The 22229-nt window shown below is 40.6% G+C and overlaps 1 protein-coding gene across 13 annotated transcripts in view; it reads right to left on the minus strand.

Moving 5' to 3' along the window:
* Window positions 1-22229, minus strand: part of ERCC6L2 (ERCC excision repair 6 like 2) — a 184625-nt gene that overhangs the window by 37313 nt on the left and 125083 nt on the right. Inside the window, exon 18 of one of the 13 annotated variants that reach the window (XR_010148628.1) lies at window positions 5757-5924. The exons of 9 other annotated variants lie outside the window; for them this stretch is intronic. Coding sequence is in view for 3 of the 4 variants with exons in the window: in XM_054658301.2 (XP_054514276.1) it covers window positions 6170-6271 (102 nt within the window). In the remaining variant the exon portion in view is untranslated. Of the gene's footprint in view, window positions 1-5756; window positions 5925-6047; window positions 6272-18345; window positions 21472-22229 lie in introns of those variants that run through there. 3 more of the 13 variants (XM_054658301.2, XM_528720.9, XM_054658302.2) reach the window with 3 other exon arrangements.

A 22229-nucleotide genomic window follows, 5' to 3' on the forward strand; every position in this document is an offset into this window, starting at 1 on the left:
ACTCAGAATGAAGTGCAGAGATTTAAAAAAATAGGGAAGTTAAGAGACAGAAGACATATCAAAGTTTCTAAAATGCTAAAAGGACAGAATAGAGAAAATGGAAGAGAATGCCAGAGACCTGCAAAAGAAAGGAATCCTCAAACTGAAAAAGGAGGAAGAATCCCTAGTAGGAAAAATGAAAATAAACCTGCATTTTGTTATATCACAGATAAAGGGCAAACCTTAAAAACTACCAGAGAAAGAGGATAAGACATCCTACAAAGAAATGCCAAATTAGGCCAGGCACAGTGGCTCACACTTGTAATCCCAGCACTTTGGGAGGCTGAGGTGGGCAGATTACTTTAAGCCCAGGATTTCAAGACCAACCACATTTGCCTGGCAATGTGGCAAAACCTTTTCTCTAAAAAAAAATACAAAAACTAGCTTGGTGCGGTGGCGTGCCCCTGTAGTCCCAGCTACTCTGGAGGCTGAGGTGGGAGGATGGCTTGAGCCCGGGAGGCAGAAGTTGCAATGAGCCAAGATCGTGCCACTGCATTCCAGCCTGGGTGACAGGGCCAGATCTTGTCTCAGGAAAAAAAAAAAAAAAAGCCAAACTAACATCCGTCTTCTCATTAACATCACAATCCTATCCACCAAAAGAAAATGGGATATCTTCAACATGCAGAGAAAAAAACAAAACAAAACAAAAAACTCTGGCAACCTAGAATTCTATACCCAGTTAAACTATTGAGAGGTGACAGCGTGCTGGCAGTCCTCAGAGCCCCCGCTTGCTCTCGGCACCTCCCCTGCCTGGGCTCCCACTTTGGTGGCATTTGAGGAGCCCTTCAGTCCCCCACTGCACTGTGGGAGCCCCTTTCTGGGCTGGCCAAGGCTGGAGCCCACTCCCTCAGCTTGCAGGGAGGTGTGGAGGGAGAGGCACGAGCGGGAACCGGGGCTGTGTGTGGTGCTTGTGGGCCAGCTGGAGTTCCAGGTGGGCGTGGGCTTGGTGGGCCCCGCACTCAGAGCAGCCAGCCAGCCCTGCTGGCCCCGGGCAATGGGGGACTTAGCACCCGGGCCAGTGGCTGCGGAGGGTGTACTGAGTCCCCCAGCAGTGCTGGCCCACCGGCGCTGCACTCGATTTCTCACCGGGCCTTGGCTGCCTTCCCACGGGGCAGGGCTCAGGACCTGCAGCCCGCCATGCCCGAGCCTCCCACCCACTCCATGGGCTCCTGTGTGGCCCAAGCCTCCCTGACGAGCACCACCCCCTGCTCCATGGCGCCCAGTCCCATCAACCACCCAAGGGCTGAGGAATGCGAGCGCATGGCGCAGGACTGGCAGGCAGCTCCACCTGCAGCCCCAGTGCGGGATCCACTGGGTGAAGCCAGCTGGGCTCCTGAGTCTGGTGGGGACGTGGAGAGTCTTTATATCTAGCTCAGGGATTGTAAATACACCAATCAGCACCCTGTGTTTAGCTCAGGGTTTGTAAGTGCACCAATCGACACTCTGTATCTAGCTGCTCTGGTGAGGATGTGGAGAACCTTTATGTCTAGCTCAAGGATTGTAAATACACCAATCGGCACTCTGTATCTAGCTCAAGGTTTGTAAACACACCAATCAGCATCCTGTGTTTAGCTCAAGGTTTGTGAGTGCACCAATTGACACTCTGTATCTAGCTGCTCTGGTGAGGATGTGGAGAGTCTTTTATGTCTAGCTCAGGGATTGTAAATACACCAATTGGCACTCTGTATCTAGCTCAAGGTTTGTAAATACACCAATCAGCACCCTGTGTTTAGCTCAAGGTTTGTGAATGCACCAATCGACACTCTGTATCTAGCTGCTCTGGTGGGGCCTTGGAGAACCTGTGTGAGGAAACTCTGTATCTAACTAATCTGATGGGGACGTGGAGAACCTTTGTATCTAGCTCAGGGATTGTAAACGCACCAATCAGCGCCCTGACAAAACAGGCCACTCGGCTCCACCAATCAGCAGGATGTGGGTGGGGCCAGATAAGAGAATAAAAGCAGGCTGCCCGAGCCAGCATTGGCAACCTGCTCGGGTCCCCTTCCACACTGTGGAAGCTTTGTTCTTTTGCTCTTTGCAATAAATCTTGCTACTGCTCACTCTTTGGGTCCACGCTGCTTTTATGAGCTGTAACACTCACCGCGAAGATCTGCAGCTTCACTCCTGAGCCAGCGAGACCACGAACCCACCAGAAGGAAGAAACTCCGAACACATCTGAACATCAGAAGAGACAGACTCCAGACACGCCACCTTAAGAGCTGTAACACTCACCGCGAGGGTCCACAGCTTCATTCTTGAAGTCAGTGAGACCAAGAACCCACCAATTCCGGACACACTATCATGTAAGAACTTTTCAGATGTACAAAACACGAGCCCACAGGCCGAGCTAATTTTTCTATTATTTTATAGACATGGGGTCTTGCTATGTCGCCCAGATTGGCATAGGTAATGCTGCAAGACCCTGGGCTCAAAAGCAATCCTCCTGCCTCAACCTCCCAAAGTGTTGGGATTATGGAGTGAGCCACTGTGTCTGGTCTTTTTTTTAATAGAAGTTCAATGGGACTGAAGCGGTGATACATTCAATGAATGTGGGCAAGGAATGACTTTTAATTCCACAAATATTTACTAAGCACCTATTACGTTCCTGCCAACATGCTATGCATTTGAGATGCAAAGATATTTATATATACAAATATTCCCTTACCCTTAAGGGATTTAAAAGTGACAAGTCATTTTTTAAAATATGATGTTTATCTTTTTTCTTTTTTGTATAAGACATTTACTTCTATAACTTATATTCTGGTTCATTTTATTGAAACTGACAACAGCAAGAGTATGTTCTTTAGTAACAAACCATTTCTAAGGAAAATTGACATCTTCAAAAGCTACTGTGGTTCAGATGGACAAACACAAAATGCCAGGTGGTCAGGTTGAACCAGGGCTTTATATCAGCAATGTTAAAAGTACTTTCCTTAAAAATATATTTTTAAAAATTGTATCTTGGCCAGGCACGGTGGCTCACACCTGTAATCCCAGCACTTTGGGAGGCCGAGGTGGGCGGATCACGAGGTCAGAAGATCGAGACCATCCTGGCCAACATGGTGAAACTTCATCTCTACTAAAAATAAAAAAAATTGGCTGGGTGTGGTGGTACGTGCCTGTAATCCCAGCTACTCGGGAGGCTGAGACAAGAGAATCACTTGAACCAGGGAGTCGGAGGTTGCAGTGAGCTGAGATCACGTCACTGCACTCCAGCCTGGCAATGAAGTGAGACTGTCTCAAAAAAAAAACACATTGTATCTTAAAACATTAATAGAAAGAAAAATGTTAATCTTTAAAGTTTGAAAAAGATTTGATGCATTTCTTTACTATCACAAAACAAAATGAACACCAGAAGTTCCTAATACAAAGACTCATCATCCTAGATTATACCCCCAAGAAAATAATCATTCATTACTATGAGATGAGATGGTATTGCTTATTACATGAAGGTAAAGGGAGTAAGCAGAAAGAGAAGGAACTGGGCCAATCAAGAAAATTCCATCCTCATATTTTGCAATTTCTGAAGCCATAGAGAAATCATGCCAAGCAATGGCAATCGTCAATTATTTACGTGTTTACTCTGGGTCTTGCAATGACCCTGGTAGCACTGCAAAGCTCACATGTATACAGATACATTTTTCTTAAATTGGTTTTATAACTTCTTTAGGAAAATTCAGCTTTTGCAACCATAGCTATTAGACACGTGGATCTTTAATTTTTGCCAAACATTCCACATTTAAAAATCTGATTCTTTTAGGCAATAATAAAAGGAAATTTTTTTTTTTTGAGACAGAGTCTCACTCTCTCGCCCAGGCTGGAGTGCAGCGGCGTGATCTCGGCTCACTGCAAGCTCCGCCTCCTGGGTTCACGCCATTCTCCTGCCTCAGCCTCCTGAGTAGCTGGGACTACAGGCGCCCACCACCACGCCTGGCTAATTTTTTTGTATTTTTAGTAGAGAGGGGGTTTCACCCTGTTAGCCAGGATGGTCTGGATCTCCTGACTTCGTGATCTGCCTGCCTCGACCTCCCAAAGTGCTGGGATTACAGGAGTGAGCCACCGCGCCCGGCCAGGAAAATCATTCTTATTTAACATGGGCTCAATAGCTATCTTTTATTTTTAAAAATCTATCTAGTTTCATATTTCCATTTTAGCAGGGAACTTTAATACTTTACTGAAACAAGGCTGTGAAACAAAATAGTTACATTAAAAATAAATTTTAGGAATCAATGTGCCATTTAGGCTTATTCTGAATGAAAGCTCTAAAGGTTACATGTATAAACTATGTATGGGTTGGGGGCAGTGTACTGGATTAGTTTCCTATTGCTGCCATAACAGAGTATCACAAAACGAGTGACTTAAAACAACATAGATTCATTATCTTATACTTCTGTAGGTCAGAAGCTTGACATGGGTCTCACTAAGCTAAAGTCAAGATGTTGGCAGGGCTGCATTCCTTTTTGAAGGCTCTGGGATAATGAATTTCTTTGCTTTTCCAGCTCCTGGAGGCTGCCCACAATCCTTGTCTTGTGGTCCCCTTCCAAAGCTAGCAACCCTTCTTCTCTAACTGTTCTTCACAGTCACATCACCCTCTCACCACAGCCAGGAAAGGTGCTCTGCTTTTAATAACTAATGTGATTAGATTGGGCCTATCCAGATAATCCACGAGCAAAGTGGGTTAATTAACATCCTTAACTGCATACATCCAATTGACCCATCTCAAGGTCAGCTGATTGAACCTTAATTGCATCTACAACCTTAATTCCTTTTCCTGTTTGCTGGGTAATGTAATGTATTCATAGGTTCCAGAAATGAGTTAACAGACATCTTTGGGGGGGCATTAATTGTTTTCCACTGGCAGGGAGAGTGGGGGTCTTAACCTGGGTCCACCAACCCTCCAAAGGTTCTGTAGATGGGTTTCAGGGACTTCAGAAAGGGATATCTATGAATCCCCTGAAGCTGTATTTGCACATTTGAGCATGAACACGTTTTTCAAAAAAAGAGCCCATGGCTTTAATCATGTTCTTAAAGGTGTATATGGCCAGAAAGAGTTGAAAAACCGCTGTTTTAAGCAGCAGCACCATTGGTATACTTTTCGAATATTCTTGTTTTTTGAAAAACAATATCTACTTTATAAACATTTTGGTGCTCGTTAGAAAAGTTGGTTTCACTAAAATAGTAGTCAATCTTTCACAATAAATGGTACAAGATAAATAATGCTGCAGTGCAGTTGCTACTGTAGTGACAATTATAACTTATTATAAAACAACGTACAAGGCTAGGATGAAAAGATTCTAGATTACGTGAACTTAACTCAAACTTGTTCACTACCAATTATATCAAAGCTGTGAAGTTATGACACTGTGGCAACACGATGAAACAGCAATAGTAATGAAGATTCAAGTAATAAAAGATTCAGTAAAATGATTTGGAATAGGAATTTAAAAGATAATACAGGCATACCTCTGATATACTGCAGATTTGGTCCTGGACCACCACCACAAATTTTTTGGTTTGTCAGTACATATAAAAGTTATGCTTACACTATATTGTAGTCTATTAGGTGTGCATACATTATGCCACTGCTTTACCAACTAAGTTTATGTAACATTCTAAATTCTTTGTTGCTATTTCAACAATGTTCACAGCATCTTCACTAGGATAGAGTCCATCTTAAGAAACCACTCTTTGCTAATCCATAGGAAGCAATTCCTTACCTGTTAAAGCTTTATCATGAGATTGCAGCAGTTCAGTCCCATCTTCAGGCTCCATTTCTAATTCTACTTCTCTTGCTGCTTCCACCACATCTGCAGTTAGTTCCCCCACTAAAGTCTTGAATCTCTCAAAGTCATCCATGAGGGCTGGAATCAACTTCTTCCAAACTTCTGTTAATGTAGATATTTTGACATGCTCCCATGAATCAAAGATGTTTTCAATGGCATCTAAAATGGTGACTCCTTTCCAGAATGTTAACAACTGACTTTGCCCAAGTCCACCAGAGAAATCATTATTGATGCCAGTTACAGTCTTATGAAACTTATTTTCTTTTCAAATTTAATTTTTAGAGATGGAGTCTCACAAAGTGGACCAAGCTGGCCTTGAACTCCTGGTTTCAAGTGATTCTCCCAGGTCAGCCTCCTGAGTAGCTAGAACTACAGGCATGTGCCACTGTGCCCGGCTCTGTATTTCTTAAATAAGACTTGAAAGCCAAAATTACTCCTTGATCTACGGGCTGCAGAATAAATGCCGTGTTAGTAGGCATGAAAACAACATTCATTTCCTTGTACATTTCCATCTCTCTCTTGGGTGACTAGATGCACTGTCAATTAGCAGCAATATTTTGAAAGGAATCTTCTTTTCTGAGTAGCATGTCTCAATAGTGGGCATGAAATATTCAGTAAGCCATGCCATAAACAGATGGGCTGTCATCCAGGCTTTGTTGGTTCCTTTATAGAGCACAAGTGGAATAGATTTGGCATAATCCTTAAGGGCCCTAGGATTTTCCAAATGGTAAATTATCACTGGCTTCTACTTAAAGTCTCCAGCTGCACTAGTCCCTAACAAGAGCGTCAGCCTGTCCTTTGAAGCCAGGCATTGACTTCTCCCCTCTAGCTATGAAAATCCTAGGTGACATCTTCCAACAGAAGGCTGTTTTGTCTTCATTGAAAATCTATTGTTTAGTGTAGCCACCTTCATCAGTGATCTTAGCTAGGTCTTCTGGATAACTTGCTGCAGCTTCTACATCAGCACTTGCTGCTGCTATGGAGACAGCTTCTTAGCTTAAATGTCATGAACTTCTGTTAGCTTCAAATTTTTTCTTCTACAGCTTTCTCACCTCTCTCAGCTTTCACAGAATTGAAGTGCATTAGAGCCTTGCTCTGGATTAGGCTGTGGCTTAAGGGAATATTATGGCTGGTTTGATCTTTGATCCAGACCACTACAACTTTCTCCATGTCAGAGATAAGGCTGTTTCACTTTCTTATTGTTTGTGTGTTCACTGAAGTAGCACTTTTAATCTCCTTCCAGAACTTTCCTTTGCATTCACAACTTGGCTGTTAGGCACAGGTGCCTAGTTTTCAGCCTATTTTGGCTTTTGACATGCCTTTCTAATGAAGCGTCATCATTTCTAGCTTTTGATGTGAGAGATGTGAGACTCTTCCTTTAAAGTTGAACAATTAAAGGCCATTGTAGGATTATTAATTGGCCTAACTTCAATACTGTTGCATTTCAGGGAATGGGGAGGTCTAAGGAGAGGGATAGAGGGAAAATGGCTGGTTGTAGAGCAGTCGGAACACACACATTTATTAAGTTTGCCATCTTGAATGTGTGCAGTTGGTGCCCAACAGTCACAACAGGAACATCAAAGATCATGCATGTGATCTGTGGATCACCTTAACAGATATAATAATAATGAAAAACTTCAAAATATTGTGAGAATTACCAAAATGTGACTCAGAGACACAAAGTGAGCACATATTGTTGGAAAAATGATGCCAATAGCCTTGTGTGAAGCAGGGTGGCCACAAAACTTCAATTTGTAAAAAAGGCATTATCTACAAAGTGCAATCAAATGAAGTACACTAAAACAAGGAATGCCTATGTATTATGATTACGATAACCAAGAAGGTACTTTTGTAGGGAAAACTTTCTTCTTCCAGAGTAGACAGAATGAGTCCACCCTAGATGTACTAACTATCCATAATTCTCTATAACTTACTTCTTACTTTTAGGTTTTAGGTTTATACTGGTTAACAGCAGAAAAGTTCCTTATCTTCATTTAGATTGATAGTATGAAACATTCAAATGAACTTTGATAATACTTTTTCTTTTGAACCAAAAGTGTATTCTGTGTATTTTAAGGCATTAGATCTAAACCAAGTTGCATTATTTTCATTGAAATGATATTTATTGAAAAGCTCAACTGAAAAAAGTTAAGATTTTTGATATGAAAGGGTAAGTAAAAACAAAATCAACTCTTAACTTTGCAGATAGCTATCTTTGATGTCAGTATACTTAAAAATATAAGGAAGATTCCCCCCTACCTCACAGGCACATGATTAAATTAGCAGTTTTCTATTTACTCAGCTACATATGGAATCTATCTTTATATAGTAGAAGGCTATACTAGAATTGTTCAGAGAATGTTTATGAAATAAGAAACCCTCTATTAATATTCTCCAAGCAAAAAGTAATTTTGGAGGTAAGTTACTAAAGAACAGTAGAGGGCACCTAGGTAGGAATAGCGAAGAAGTGAAAAAAGCTGATAGGGAGGAATCGTTCCCACACCCATACACTGTAACAAATGAGGCAAAAAAGTTACAATCCAGTAGAGCAAGTTTCAAATGCAATCAAGAACAGCCTCTAGTTCCCATTTCGGCAGGAGAAATATTATCAGTAATCTCTGCATCTTTCTAAATCTCTTTGGGCGAATTCCTGGAGACACAGCTGTAGCTGATAATCTGCAGATAATCTGATTCATTCTCCCCTGCTCATCTGTATACTCCAAGGTGCAGAGAAGGCTTGGGAGGATGGTGCACAGGGAAGCAGAACAGCCTGACAGTTGTCCACAGGAGGCCACGAGGAAGTAGTGAAATCTTTTATTAAGCAAGTGTGGAATGGATCTATCTACTGGGCTGGCTTCTCCAGAATATACCTCACGGAGCAAACAGAACAAAGAGCAGTGCATGCTAAACAGCTGCACCAACTCTTCCATAACCAGATGATTAGGCCTGATAAGTCAGTGAGAAAACTGGAAACAAGGAGGAGATCTTCAAAGCCACTGGAAGGTCCTGATGGCTCTGACCCACTGAGAAGCTAGAGTGGAAGGCTTAATTAAAAGTTCTGATTCTAAGGTCAAAAAGGATCTGCCCATCCCAGGATAGCTCTTTGTACACCTTGTTCCTGAGCTTCACAAGACACTCTAAGGTCATCACAGGTGGGCACACCATGTGGCCACAAGCCCTCATATCCACCTGATCATGCCAACTCTGCCATAAAGCAGACAAAACAACAAAACATTTCGGGATTTTTGCTTAAGTATGAAAATCCTCAACATCATTCAAGGTTTGTGCCTGGAGATAGAAAATGTTACTGTAAATGCAGTTTTCCAATACTCAACAAGAACCTAAGGCAACTATGAGCTATCCCTGAATTGTCTTAACTCACTATCTGCAGAAAAGCCAGCTGGTCAGAGGATCCACCACAAATATACATAGAGTCAAATTTTCTGCCTATGTTTAAAAATGATGTTCAAATCTGAAAAAAACAACAGCATTTAGATTCAAATCCAAAACCTTTTCTGGGGAGAGAGGGAGATGAAAGTTTTTAACCATGGGTCTGCTTTCTTCCTGGAAGGAGTAATACTTATTATATAATCCAGCTAAACTCTTTTTTCAATAGTGCTTTGCTTTCTGAGTGAGCCACATAAGGACAACTTTATATTGGCTGTCCTGAGCCTGCTTTTATTTCAAGAATAATGGAAGTATCTCTTCAAATAAACACAAATCAAACTAAATCTGATAGAAGCTGCTTGTGGAAATTCAGCATCACTTATAGGGGTGACTCATTGTTCAAGAAACCCATCTATCTGAAATGATGCAAAGTGGCAGCATTGGGGGGAGCAGGTGAATGCCATGTGCTACAGGGGACATGTGCTACAGACAGAAACACAGGAACTCCATCTCCCTGGGGTCTGCTGACCTGCTGGCTCCGTGGGAAAGGGCCAAGCGAGACCACAGCAATTACCTTCACCAAAGCTTGCAGATGTGCAATGGAAAATTTCGCTAATAACCCTCAGTTCACCATGAGAGTACAGCCCAGGAGTAAATTCCCTTTAATTCCTCCTACAGATAAAGGCTAGAGCAGGATAGAAGCCTTTCCAGATAGCAGTCTGAGCACTGGACTCAGCACCATAGCCCTGGCATCCAGGCCCTACTTTGCCACTTACTCTTTCCATTTGGGGAGATTCTGTACCTTTCTGAGGATCATCTTGGGGATAATGAAAGATTTGGAGACTGGGATCTAGGAGAAGGGAGATTTGGATCTGGGACTCCTACCAGTCTCTTTCGTATTTAAAATTCACAATTCTACTAGTCTTTATAGGATCTCCAGTAAGTACTAATAGATAGGTCCATCACATCTTGTAGCCTTGACCTCAATTTCAAATCTCTGTATGTACTAAGTTTTATTTGTATTACTATATTTTCTATAAAGACTACCTGAAGATCTCATATGAAATAATACTTGTTATATGTGACCTCATATGAAATAATACCTGTTATATGTTGTATCCCTGGCAACAAAGATCACAGAAGAATGGTGCTGGTGAAAAAAAATTAACCATAGAAAGCCTTTCTTGGCAGGCACCCACTGCTGCCTGTGTTTTCCAGTGGCTAGCTTAGGCTCCTCATGTCCCTCCACCCTGGCCTCCAGCTGGGCCACTTAGGCTGATTTGATTAGAAGGCAACCAAATGGCTCTCCAGTGTCTGGGGAAGAAGATTTCAAGCACGTACCACAAATGACACTGAGACACTACAACTAGTTGTGAGATTTGATGTAATTATTTACTATTAATAATAAAGTGCTAAAGTATGTGAAAGATTCAGCTTTTTTAGTAAATTAGAGTTAATTCCCTATAATCACATCATCTTTACTCTCTTCTATTCTGACATGCTTTCTTTGGTTATGCATTAGAGAAAGTAACATTTTCACACAGAGAAAGACCAAATGGAAGCATATCCTGCTAGAAGTGAATTTAATGATAAGGCAACTGTTTTCATATGGGTCTAAGACAGCAGTTCTGAAGCTTTTTGGTCTTAGAACCCCTTTATACTTCAAAAATTATTGAGAATCTCAAGGAGTTTTTGTTTGTGTGGGTTATATCTACTGAAAATTTAAAGTCTTTATCACCTAATTAAAATAACAAAAGCCCATTACATGTTAACATAAGGAACTTTTTAAAACAAAAGTAACTATATTTTCCAAAGCAAAAAACCAAAAAATTAGTGAGAAGCGTGGCTATGTTTTACATTTTTACAAATGTCTTTAATATTTGGCTTAATAAAAGTCAGCTGAATTCTTCTGTTTCTACATTCAATCTGTTGTGACACGTTGTTTTGGTTGAAGCTTATGAAGAAAATTGGTCTCATACAGATACGTAGTTAGAAAAGGGGAAAATATTTTAATAGATATTTTCAAATTTGGAGATAATTATGAATTTTCTTTTTTGACACTATACCAAAACTCAAGGTTAATTTCATTAAAAATCTGAAACCTTTCAGTGAAATTTTTATATTGTTAAAATTCATTGGTGTATCTTGAACTTTGGGTAAATCTTTTCCCCATGTGTGATTTTTAATATCATTCACTGGTCATTTAGAAAATACTTATTAATAGAGTTATACAGATCTTCAAAACACGGACACATTTAATTATACCACGTTACAAATATCACTTTTGTCATTATCAGAAAAATACGTATTGGGAAGGTGTCAATGCTATGGTGGTAGATACAAGCTTTTCAGTATTTTAACTTTCACTTGAAAGCTTGAATTTTATCACTGGCAACAAGCACTATCCATTGTTTTCCTTGAAGTGACATGCTCACTAGGTTCATTTTTTTGGGGAAGTGCCAAATACCCAAGTCTGAATAACCAGTCTGTCTATCAGTCATTCTTTCAAGTACAAATGGTGTTCTATAAAAAAGAGGCTAGTTCAATTTGCAACTCAAACAATTATACAAGTGCTTTATGCAAACTTCCCATTTCACCATACAGAACATAAAAAAGATGGGCAGTAAAGGGTTGAGATTTGCTAAAATTAATTTTGCTGCTTCCTCAAAGATATTCATAACAGAAAGCAGTTTCTTTTTCCTGCAAGAATGGTAAAGAATCCATTAACTACTAGTGATATAGAAGAGCTGGGCTCCCATCTAAACCCCACCCTTAAGCTCAGCCTAGATCCGTGGCCCTACGTGGAAACAGCTGACCCCGTTTTTCCACCCAAACGTTGCCTTTTTGGCTTGCCCCTTACCCCCATCCTGGGCCCATAAAAGACTTAGCTGGCAGAGCAACACAAGCAGCTGAGCGGCAAGCAGAGAAGCAACTGAGCATCGGAGCCTACGGACAGATGCAGCTAACTTCAGACGGTGAAGCTTGGAGAGGGGCCTGGCTGGAGACGGCCAGGCTTCAGGGAAAGATCACCTTCCCATCCCCTTTCCAGCCTCCCTTTCTGCTGAGAGCCGCCCACCGCTCAATAAAGTCTTCCGCATGCATCACCTTTCAAACAGTTCATATGACCTGATTCTTCCTGGACACCAGACAAGAACCCACGTGCCAAGAGGGCAGGGGCTGCCACTCTGACCCTCCACTCAGCTGGCTGGCACTTGGCTGTCCCCGGATGGGAGAGCTTAAAGTGCATTGGTTGTAACACACTTGGACACTGCTGCAGGGCCCTCACAGAGCCTGCTCCCACCAGAGAGGAGTGACTGGCTGGTTGCAGCGTTTGTTTGCTCCTGTTCCTATACTTGCTTGCTCGCTTGTACACTCTCTCCTATGTGCAGTGGCCAGCAGCGGGCTGAAACGAGCCACTCCAGTTCCTGCCCGCGAAGGGGGTCAAGGGAGCTATCCTGTCTCACTACTACAATTAAGGGCCACTGCCTGTTCATGGTAATCTGCCAGCAGGCTCCCCAACATGGCTTTTGAATCGTAAATGTCAACAAGAGAAAAGGTGGACCCCCCGCCGCCGCCGCGAGTCTTGGGGCTATCTTAGGGTCCATGGACCACACTTTGAGAACTGCCAGTCTCTAATAAACTGGAATGTCTTCATTCAACACATACTTGATACCTTCATGTTGGCAAATTTGACCATGATAATCAAGAGTGGGCTTCACCCAGCTTTATGTCCACACACATGAAATGGTCCCCCACCTGTGGGGGCCCTTCATGACTTTTTCTTAACCCCCTATGTGCCTTACTGCTCTCTGTTGTCCAATATAAGTCTGCCTGGTCAGTCCGGTCTTCTCACTAGCTGCCAAACACATTGTCACATTTCTGGCTCTAGATTTCCTCAGAACTCGGCTTCTTGCCCAACACTGTCCTAACTGTACTCGAAGGTACAGCTTTACAAGACTTCCCTTGCATACTCTTTTCTTGCATTATTATGTTGATTTCTCATTTGGCAGCTTTATCATAAAATGGTATGCACCTTGATTTAAGATTTTATGTCATCTCATACAACATACCAAACCAAGCATCCAATAATGCTGCACATAGGCCAAAGATCCTAATTTCATCCATAAAAGAAATATAATGAAACTAGAGGTTCTCTTTGAATAGGTAGGGCCCCCTGTACTATTTGAAATTACTTTGATTGTTTAGGTCTATTTAACTTTTTAACTAGATCACACTCCTCTAATCCAGAGAGCAACCATGTATTTTTATTGCACTAAGTCCTGAGTCATGCCCGATAGGCTCTCAATAAATGCTTGCTGTATGAATATAAACTTACACAAATATGACTGTGATATTGTGAAATAGATATTTGGTCTTTGTCCCAGCTTCCTGGCATACAACCCCTAAAATCCTTGAAATAAAGTCATGTGCTTTTCTATGCTAATGAATTGGCTGGTGGCTGGCAGCCCCCTAGGAGCTTCAGGATGGGGCTGGTCACCTGAAAGACCAAGGCAAGGTCAGAGGGTTGGGACTGTCAGCCCTACCCCCCAACTTTCAGGGAGGGAACAGGGGCTGATGGTTAAGCTGATCACCAATGGCTTAACCATCATAACCATTATGTAGGTATGATTGATTCAATACCTATGTAATGAAGCCTCCATAAAAACCCAAAGTACTGGATTCTGAGAGCATCTGGATAGCTGAGAAGGTGGACATTCCCAGAGGGCACAGCACTCAGGACTGAGTGTGGAAGCTCTGCACCTCTTCCCCCATACCTCACCCTGCGCAGCTCTTCATCTCTATCCTAATAAAATGGTAACCCTAAGTATTTCCTTGAGTTCTGTGAGCTGCTCTGGCAAATTAAACAAGCCCCAGGAGGGCGTTGTGGGAACCCTGATTTATAGCTGGTTGGTTAGAAACACAGGTGAAACAAACTGGGTCTTGTGACTGACAAGCTGTAGGTAGTCTTGTGGGACTGAGTGTTCAACCTGTTGGATCTGATACTATATCCAGGCAGATAGTATTGGAATTGAATCGGAGGATACCCAGGCATCTGCTACAGAATTGACTGCTTGCTGGTTTAAGGGAAAATCCCCCACACAGTTGGTCACAGAAGTCTTCTGTGTTGACTGTTGTGGGGTGAGAGCAGAGGAAAAACAGGGTGATTTTTTTTCCCACTCAACACCAAAGAAAATTAAATTTCTGGAGGATATTTGCCAAAAAAGTTTTTTGAACAAGATAAAAAGTTCTTGCTGTTAAGGCATTCAATTATTTCATCTGCAACAAAATAGCCTTACATAGCAAATGAAATAGTGGGATACGGCTTTCCAATCCATTTTGAAGCAGGTAATGTTAGTCATGAGACTTGTTTATAGATTAACTGAAATTTGACTCCGATACTAAGTAATGCAGCTAACAAGATGACTGACGTCTCCAAAATAAAACATCAACTTACCATCTTGCTGCAAAAGCTGTGAGAGCAGATCCTAGTTATATTAAAGGGGTATTATCTTCATCAGATAATTTGCAAAATATCACAAATTCCAGTTCAGACGTATTTGTCTTATCTAATGCCAACTCACCACAAAAGAGTTATGCTCATACCAACAAATTAGAATAATTATTCACATTTTCATTTATAGAATCTCTTTGAGAAGGAAAATGTCTCCAGGGTATGTCAGAGACCTTTGTGGCAGCCCCTCCCATCACAGGCCCTGAGGCCCAGGAAGAAAAAATGGTTTCGTAGAAAAATGGTAGAGGCTTGGTCTCCTGTGTCCTAGCCGCTCTAGCCATGGCTAAAAGGGTCCAAGGTACAGCTTGGGCCACGGCTTCAGAGAGGGCAAGCCCCAAGCCTTGGCAGCTTCCACATGGTGTTGAGCCTATGGGTGCACAGAAGTCAAGAATTGAGGTTTGGGAACCATCACCTAGATTTTAAAGGATGGATGGAAACCCTTGGATGTCCAGGCAGACGTTTGCTGCAGGGGTGGGGCCCTCATGGAGAACCTCTGCTAGGGCAGTGCAGAAGGGAAATGTGGGGTCAGAGTCCCCACACAGAGTTCCCAATAGGGCACTGCCTAGTGGAGGTGTGAGAAGAGGGCCACCATACTCCAGGCCCCATAATGGTAGATCCACTGACAGCATGCATTGTGCACCTGGAAAAGCCACAGCCACTCAATGCTAGCCCATGGAAGCAGTCATGAGAGAGGCTGTACCCTGCAAAGCCACAGGGGCAGAGCTGCTCAAGACGATGGGAACCCACCTCTTGTATCAGTGTGACCTGGATGTTGAGACATGAAGTCCAAGGAGATCATTTTGGAGCTTTAAGATTTGACTGCCCCACTGGATTCTGGACTTGCATGGGGCCTTTAGCACCTTCATTTTGGCCAATTTTCTCCCATTTGGAATGGGTGTATTTATCCAATTCCTGTATGTCCACTGTATCTAGAAAGTAACTAACTTGCTTTTGATTTTACAGGCTCATAGGCAGAAAGGACTTGCCTTGTCTCAAATGAGACTTTGGACTGTGGACATTTGAATTAATGCTGAAATGAGTTAAGACTTTGGAGGACTGTTGGGAAGGCATGACTGGTTTTGAAATGTGAGGACATGAGATTTGGGAGGGGCCAGGGGCAGAATGATATGGTTTGGCTCTGTGTCCCCACCCAAATCTCATCTTGAATTGTAGCTCCCATAATTCTCCCGTGTTGTGGGAAGTACTCGGTGGGAGATAATTGAATCACAGGGGCAGTTTCACTCATACTGTTCTCGTGGTAGTGAATAAGTCTCATGAGATGTGATGGTTTAATAAGGGGTTGCTCCTTTCTCTTGGCTCTCATTTTTCTTTTTGCCTGCTGCCATGTAAGGTATGACTTTCACCTTCCACCACGATTGTGAGGCCTCCTCAGCCATGTGGAACTGTGAGTCCATTAAACCTTTTTCTTTATAAATTACCCAGTCTCTGGTATGTCTTTAACAGCAATGTGAAAATGGACTAATACACCTGACAAAAGGAGAGAGATAAGGCTGGGCATGGTGGCTCGTGCCTGTAATCCCAGCACTTTGGGAGGCCAGTGTGGGTGGATCACCTGAGGTCGGGAGTTTGAGACCAGCCTCAGCAACATGGCAAAACCCCGTCTCTACTAAAAATACAAAAATTAGCCAGCTGTGGTGATGTGTGCCTGTAGTCCCAGCTACTCAGGAGGCTGAGGCAGGAGAATCACTTGAACTTGGGAGGCAGGGGTTGCAGTGAGCAGAGACTACATCACTTCACACTGGCCTGGGTGACACCAAGACTTTGTCTCAAAAAAAAAAAAAAAAAAGGAGAGAGATATATGAAGACAATCATACATCCCTGTCCTCAGAATACATCTGTGTGAGGAAATGAGTTCTTGAGTTGCAGTAGTTATCTGGCAACATGAAACAAAAGACCTAAGGACTAAAAGTTAATTTACTAAAGATAGTGGGCCAGAAAAGGAAAGAGCCTGAATCCCTATGGTGTCATGGGGCTGTCACACCTGAAAATGCCTCCTTCCAGACCTGCTGTTATTTGAATTAGTTTAGTGACTTACTATATAGCCCAATTTTTGATGGTTATTCTATTGCCTGCACTCAAAAGCATCTTGTACATATGCATATAGTATTGTATAATACAATGAGATAATGGCTATAGCAGATAAACACACACAAGTAAAGAGAAAGATGAGGAAAAATTTACACTGCTTTGGAGGAGAGTTGGGGGAGAGCTGTCACAGATGATACAAGGGGTAGGAGTTCAATCAGCAGACACAGGTGACAAGGAATTTTAAACAAGGAACCACAGAAGCAAAGGCTTGGAAGGCCTAAGCATGTTTGGAGAATAGTTCACAAACTGAAGGCTCTCTAAGAAGAGCCTGTTTGTTCATCTTTGTATCCCTGGTGTTTAGTACATAACAGAATATAAATAGAATCTGCTCTCACAGCTTTTTACTATGTTGTTGGTACATACTCTGTGGTTGGTATGTACCAAGATTATTGGTACATAATTCATGTCAATAATCTTGATTAGGTGAGTGTCTTGGAATGAGACTAGAAAAGCACGCCAGGGCCAAATTGAGACAGGCCTCGTATACTACGGAAAGGACACAATAAGACACTTGACAGCTTTGGAAGATACAAAGTGACTCTGGAAGCCACACAATGACTCTCTAGATTTATTATTGCTATATGAGGATGCATGGGTTCCAGGAATATCTTTCTGACACCATTCTTCATGTTCTCTCTTCTTGAGTGGATTTCCTATACCAGCATTATGGCCAACAGATGACAAATAATGACGATGAAGAACACCAGCATTTATGCTGCTCAAAGGCGACTCATAACTTTACATTAGCTGCCAGCCAGTATACTCACTTTAACATTAACTTGTGGTGCAAAGAGTTGAGGAGACTTAACTTGTGAAAATGGTTGTAGGGACTGGCCTCACGCAGTACTTCCATGCGGGAATTATCACAAACATTTTCTAAACTCCCACTCTGTGCTGCCCACGGCTAAGTGGTAGTGTTTACAGGAGTATATGAGAGTGTCCCATGGTCCTGATTCTTAAGTAGCTTGTAACATACATGAGGAAAAAACGAATCCACATGAGGTAAGTAACAACAGTGACAGGTATACCACATCTACAGTGATGACTGGCATAGAGAATGGGCACTAAAGGAACCTGAAACTGAGTGATCCCTGAAGACTGAGGCTTTGTGGAAAAAACGGAACTTGAATTGGGTCAAATTGGAGTGGAACATCAGATAGGAGTTGATATGGCTGGAGGTGTAGGATAAGTTAATCCATCCAACACCATGATTGCCAGGCAAACCTGAAAACACTTCTCACTGAGAGAAAGAGATCATTCCCCTGACTGATTAACTATGTTCATAATATATTTAATCAATGAACAATGAACAATGTCATCTCCAGATAATTTCCAGAGAAACTATGAAAGTTGTTCATGGAATAAATCATCTTTAAAATTCTCAGAACATAAAGGTGGGGTTCATTGTACCCTGACAAAAACTGAAAACCTGACTTTATCCCACAAGTATTTATTCATAAAGTATTAATTATATGTAAGATTATTTTAGGTTATCAAAGATGAATCAGACATATCTTACTATTTCAAAGTTCAGAGTTTATTAGAAAAGAGATGTCCATAACCATAATAAAAAATTTGAAAGTCATACTTTAGAATAATCACAGGACATAGAAAGTACTACTGGCTGAAGCAGAAAGAGTGTAAGAGGAAGGCTTTTTATTTCCAGCTGAGGGAAGAACTAGGGCAGACTTTGTGGAAGAGAGGACGCATTTGAGGTAGATCTTGAATGGGAGAGTGATGTGGAGATTTGGGGGATCAGAAATATAAGGCTGAAGGTTATTCCAGGTAGAAAAAAAGCTTAAGAAGAAAAAAGTAAAAACTACATAGCTATGTAGTTTACACATGTATGTATCACATATATATACACATATAATATATATTTATACATATATAACATATAACATGTATATCATATACATTAAATATGTATGTGTGTTGTTACATAACATATATAACATATATTATATATACTTTATCCATATACATGTTAGAGATGTACATATTTGTATGTATAATATATGTAACATATACATTATATGTATATATGTATTATGTATTATACATATACGTATAAACATATGTTATATATATGTTTTATATATACATATGTATATATATCTTAAAGGAAGGATACATTCAACCCATGTGAGGTTTTTGTGTAACTGCTAAAGTGAAGGTAATTCTTCACAGACAAGTTATCTTGAAAAATTAAAAGACTGGTTTGTCATATTGGAAAAGTAAAATTGAAATCGCCAGAACAAAGTAGACACCAAAGGAATTGAGGGAAAAGCACAAGAAAACACGAAAGGGTCAAAGACCACAGCGATGTAAGCCGGCCATTGTTGAGCCCTGGGGCCTGTAGGGAGTTACTTATCCTCTTATTTTCAAAATTTAGGAAAATGAGATGTTTGGGTTAAATAGTCTTCAAGAATCCTTCAAATTCTGAAATACTGTAATTCCTTTAATCTGTAATTTTGCTTTATTCACCTATAAAAATTCAGAATTCCTAAGACAGAGGCAGGATTTTCAGATGACAAGGCAATAGGTGTTTCCATTAGGGGGCCATGTCCAATTGATACTATGGTTTTCAGAGAAGGATAAAATAGAATTTGAAAAGGGCTGTTAAGTGCGTAACATTCTTTAATCCACTAGCTAGAGTCAGTCAGAGTTGAATGAGGCCTCTATTCCTAAATTTTTATATCATTACCTTGAAGGCATTATTTGAAGAACTACTATTTTTTAACTATTTAGATCTTGTGACTATTCTCAACAGAGAAACTGTTCAAAGAAGACTTATAGCTATTTTCTATACAATTGGAACAGTGACCAGCTAGGAGAAGAGTTGGAATCAAACTACTTCCTAACAAGCAAAGATCATTTCTGTCATTCCCAGTCCATTTTTAAATTAGCTTATAATTCCTTTCAAAAACATTTTTCTCTATAGCATTTTTCATTAGAAATCAGCCACAGTTCAAGGCAGGTACTTCACATAAAATTAAAGGACTGGACTAGATATCTTTTTAAGGTAGTCTAAAATATTCTGAGTACTATTAGCAACAAAAATAATAGCAGGCTACTGTAGAGACTTATTTACGCATCACCCCTATTGGTAAGCAATAATTATAATTACAATAATAAAAATGTACATTTTTTGAGTAATTTCAATGCCTTTCTTGCAAGGTGTTGAATGTGTTTTGCACACATCAGCTCATCAGTTACATTAGTGCATGAATCCTGGTATCATCACTGTGTGGAAAGATGCCACAGCTTCTCGTAGCCTCCAGCTAGCAGGGGAATAGGTCTCTATGTTTATAGTTTAAAAACTGGATTCTCCTTCCTCTAAGTAGCAGGTATTTTCTACTCAAATAACGTATTATATTCTGAATCAGAATGCTATCTACAATCAATCCTAGTTCTAGGCGTAGAAACACAAAAACCTTTTTCGTGTCAATACCAGTCACATAATTTCATATATATATATACACACACATATTTTAAAATCTTGATTTCTACTAAAATTATTTGAAAGGATAACTTTCTGATACAAATGCCATAAAATTACTGTCTAGCTACCAAAAGAAAAATGATAAGACCATGAAATATCCCACCCAGTAAGAGTTACATGCTGAAACCACAAACCTTGCTTACTGGACTACTTTGTAAACCAGCCATTTGTGAACAATTACTTTAAAGCATCATGCCATTCATTATCCTGAAAAACAGGATAATGGAATGCTCTATCTCCCCAAAGTCTGCTCACTGTAAACAGTCCATCCCTCCTTGCTGACTCCAAAAGCTGTATAAACATACTGCAATCAAACCCACCGTAGCTCACAGAAATCCTTTCTTTAAGTAATCTACAGAATGCCAATCTAATACAAATACAAGAAAGAGAAGTTCTTACTAACACAATATTTTCTATTTACAGTATTCCGAACAGTGCTTAAACCTGCACTGGTTATATAAAAGACACTCCCCCACGCTACCTCCCACCCCAGGCTGACAGCATGCTTAGTTCTCTCATTTACACCACACTGCAATAACATAAAGAGGGGCTTACTATTAATCCAGGTTTTACTACAAAGCGACCCGTTATTTCTCTGTCAAACACTTGCAAGAGTGCCAAGTGTCTGTCATCCAATTCAAGGGATTAAGTCTTCTTTTATAGTCTGATACTTGTACCAATTTATAAAAATACAGATATAGTTTCTTAGAGTTGGTCACAGTCTATATTTTGGCTTGGATTCAGGCAGCAGAGGTTGACTATGACAGCTGGCAGGAAACTGAGGGGAGAATACATCCTCCCCCTTCAGTCACCACATCTCAGTTGCCATAGTGATTAATCCTTAATTGAAGGCTGTCTTTGTACATTTCTTTTCAGAAAATTTTAAGTAAACTTAAGTTGAAAACGTGCAGTTGACTGAGAAAAGGAGGTATCACATCACAAACAGGTACAGTTCAGCTCCGTGACATACTTTCATATAGTAAAAGAACAGATGAACTCTAATAAAGGTATTATCAGTTCCTTCAAATGCTTAAAACACTTCTTTTTCGCCTGAGCTTAAACCTAAGTCAGACAGGTTTTCTCTTCTGTTATCAGACATCTCGTCTTGTTAAAATAAGCTGTTTTCAGAAATGGTTCTAAAATATCAAAATACAATTTAAGGCAAAATGTGTTCTTATTTTGCATATTACTTTACATAATTTGTACTATCAAGTAACAATGGTATAATTCAAAATTTATGTTAGGAGAGACAGAACATCTATAAAATATGTTCTATGAAGTTAATTTATAAAATTATAAACTGTAAGAAACCAAAGGAAACACTGAAAACAGTACATTTTACTCCTTTTTAAGATACATGGTTGAATTTGAAGAGTAGATTCAGTTTTTGTCATTTTGGTTATCAATAATTACTGTACATCAAATAATTACTGTATATGGAAAAACTCTGAAAGACCATAGGATCTTATCTAGGATTATGGTGTTTATTACTTCTCTTTTACAAGTTTTCAATTTAGTATATTCCTTTGCAATCTAGTTAAAGGTTCTAATTCAGACTCTATGGTATTCTTTAGAAATTGAAATACTGGTACACTGTGGCAACTGTTATTTGTGTACTGATTTCATAAAACAAATAGGATTTATTTTCTTACTGAGACAATACGTCTGCAACTGGCTACAGACACGCATGCACACAATCTTTCCAAACACAAGTAAAGTTCTTTAATAAAACTGTGATGACAGACATGAAGCACTCAGAGGAATTACCAGGAACCGAAAAGATTCTAGATTGAGCCCCAGATAAAAGATACTGTAACATCGGTGGGAGGTCTGAGGTTTTTTGGAGACTTCAGGATCAAGAAGTTTGCAGGTATTTTCTAACACTATGATTGAG

The sequence above is a fragment of the Pan troglodytes genome, chromosome 11 (genome assembly GCF_028858775.2).
Source record: "Pan troglodytes isolate AG18354 chromosome 11, NHGRI_mPanTro3-v2.0_pri, whole genome shotgun sequence".
Lineage (NCBI taxonomy): Eukaryota > Metazoa > Chordata > Mammalia > Primates > Hominidae > Pan > Pan troglodytes.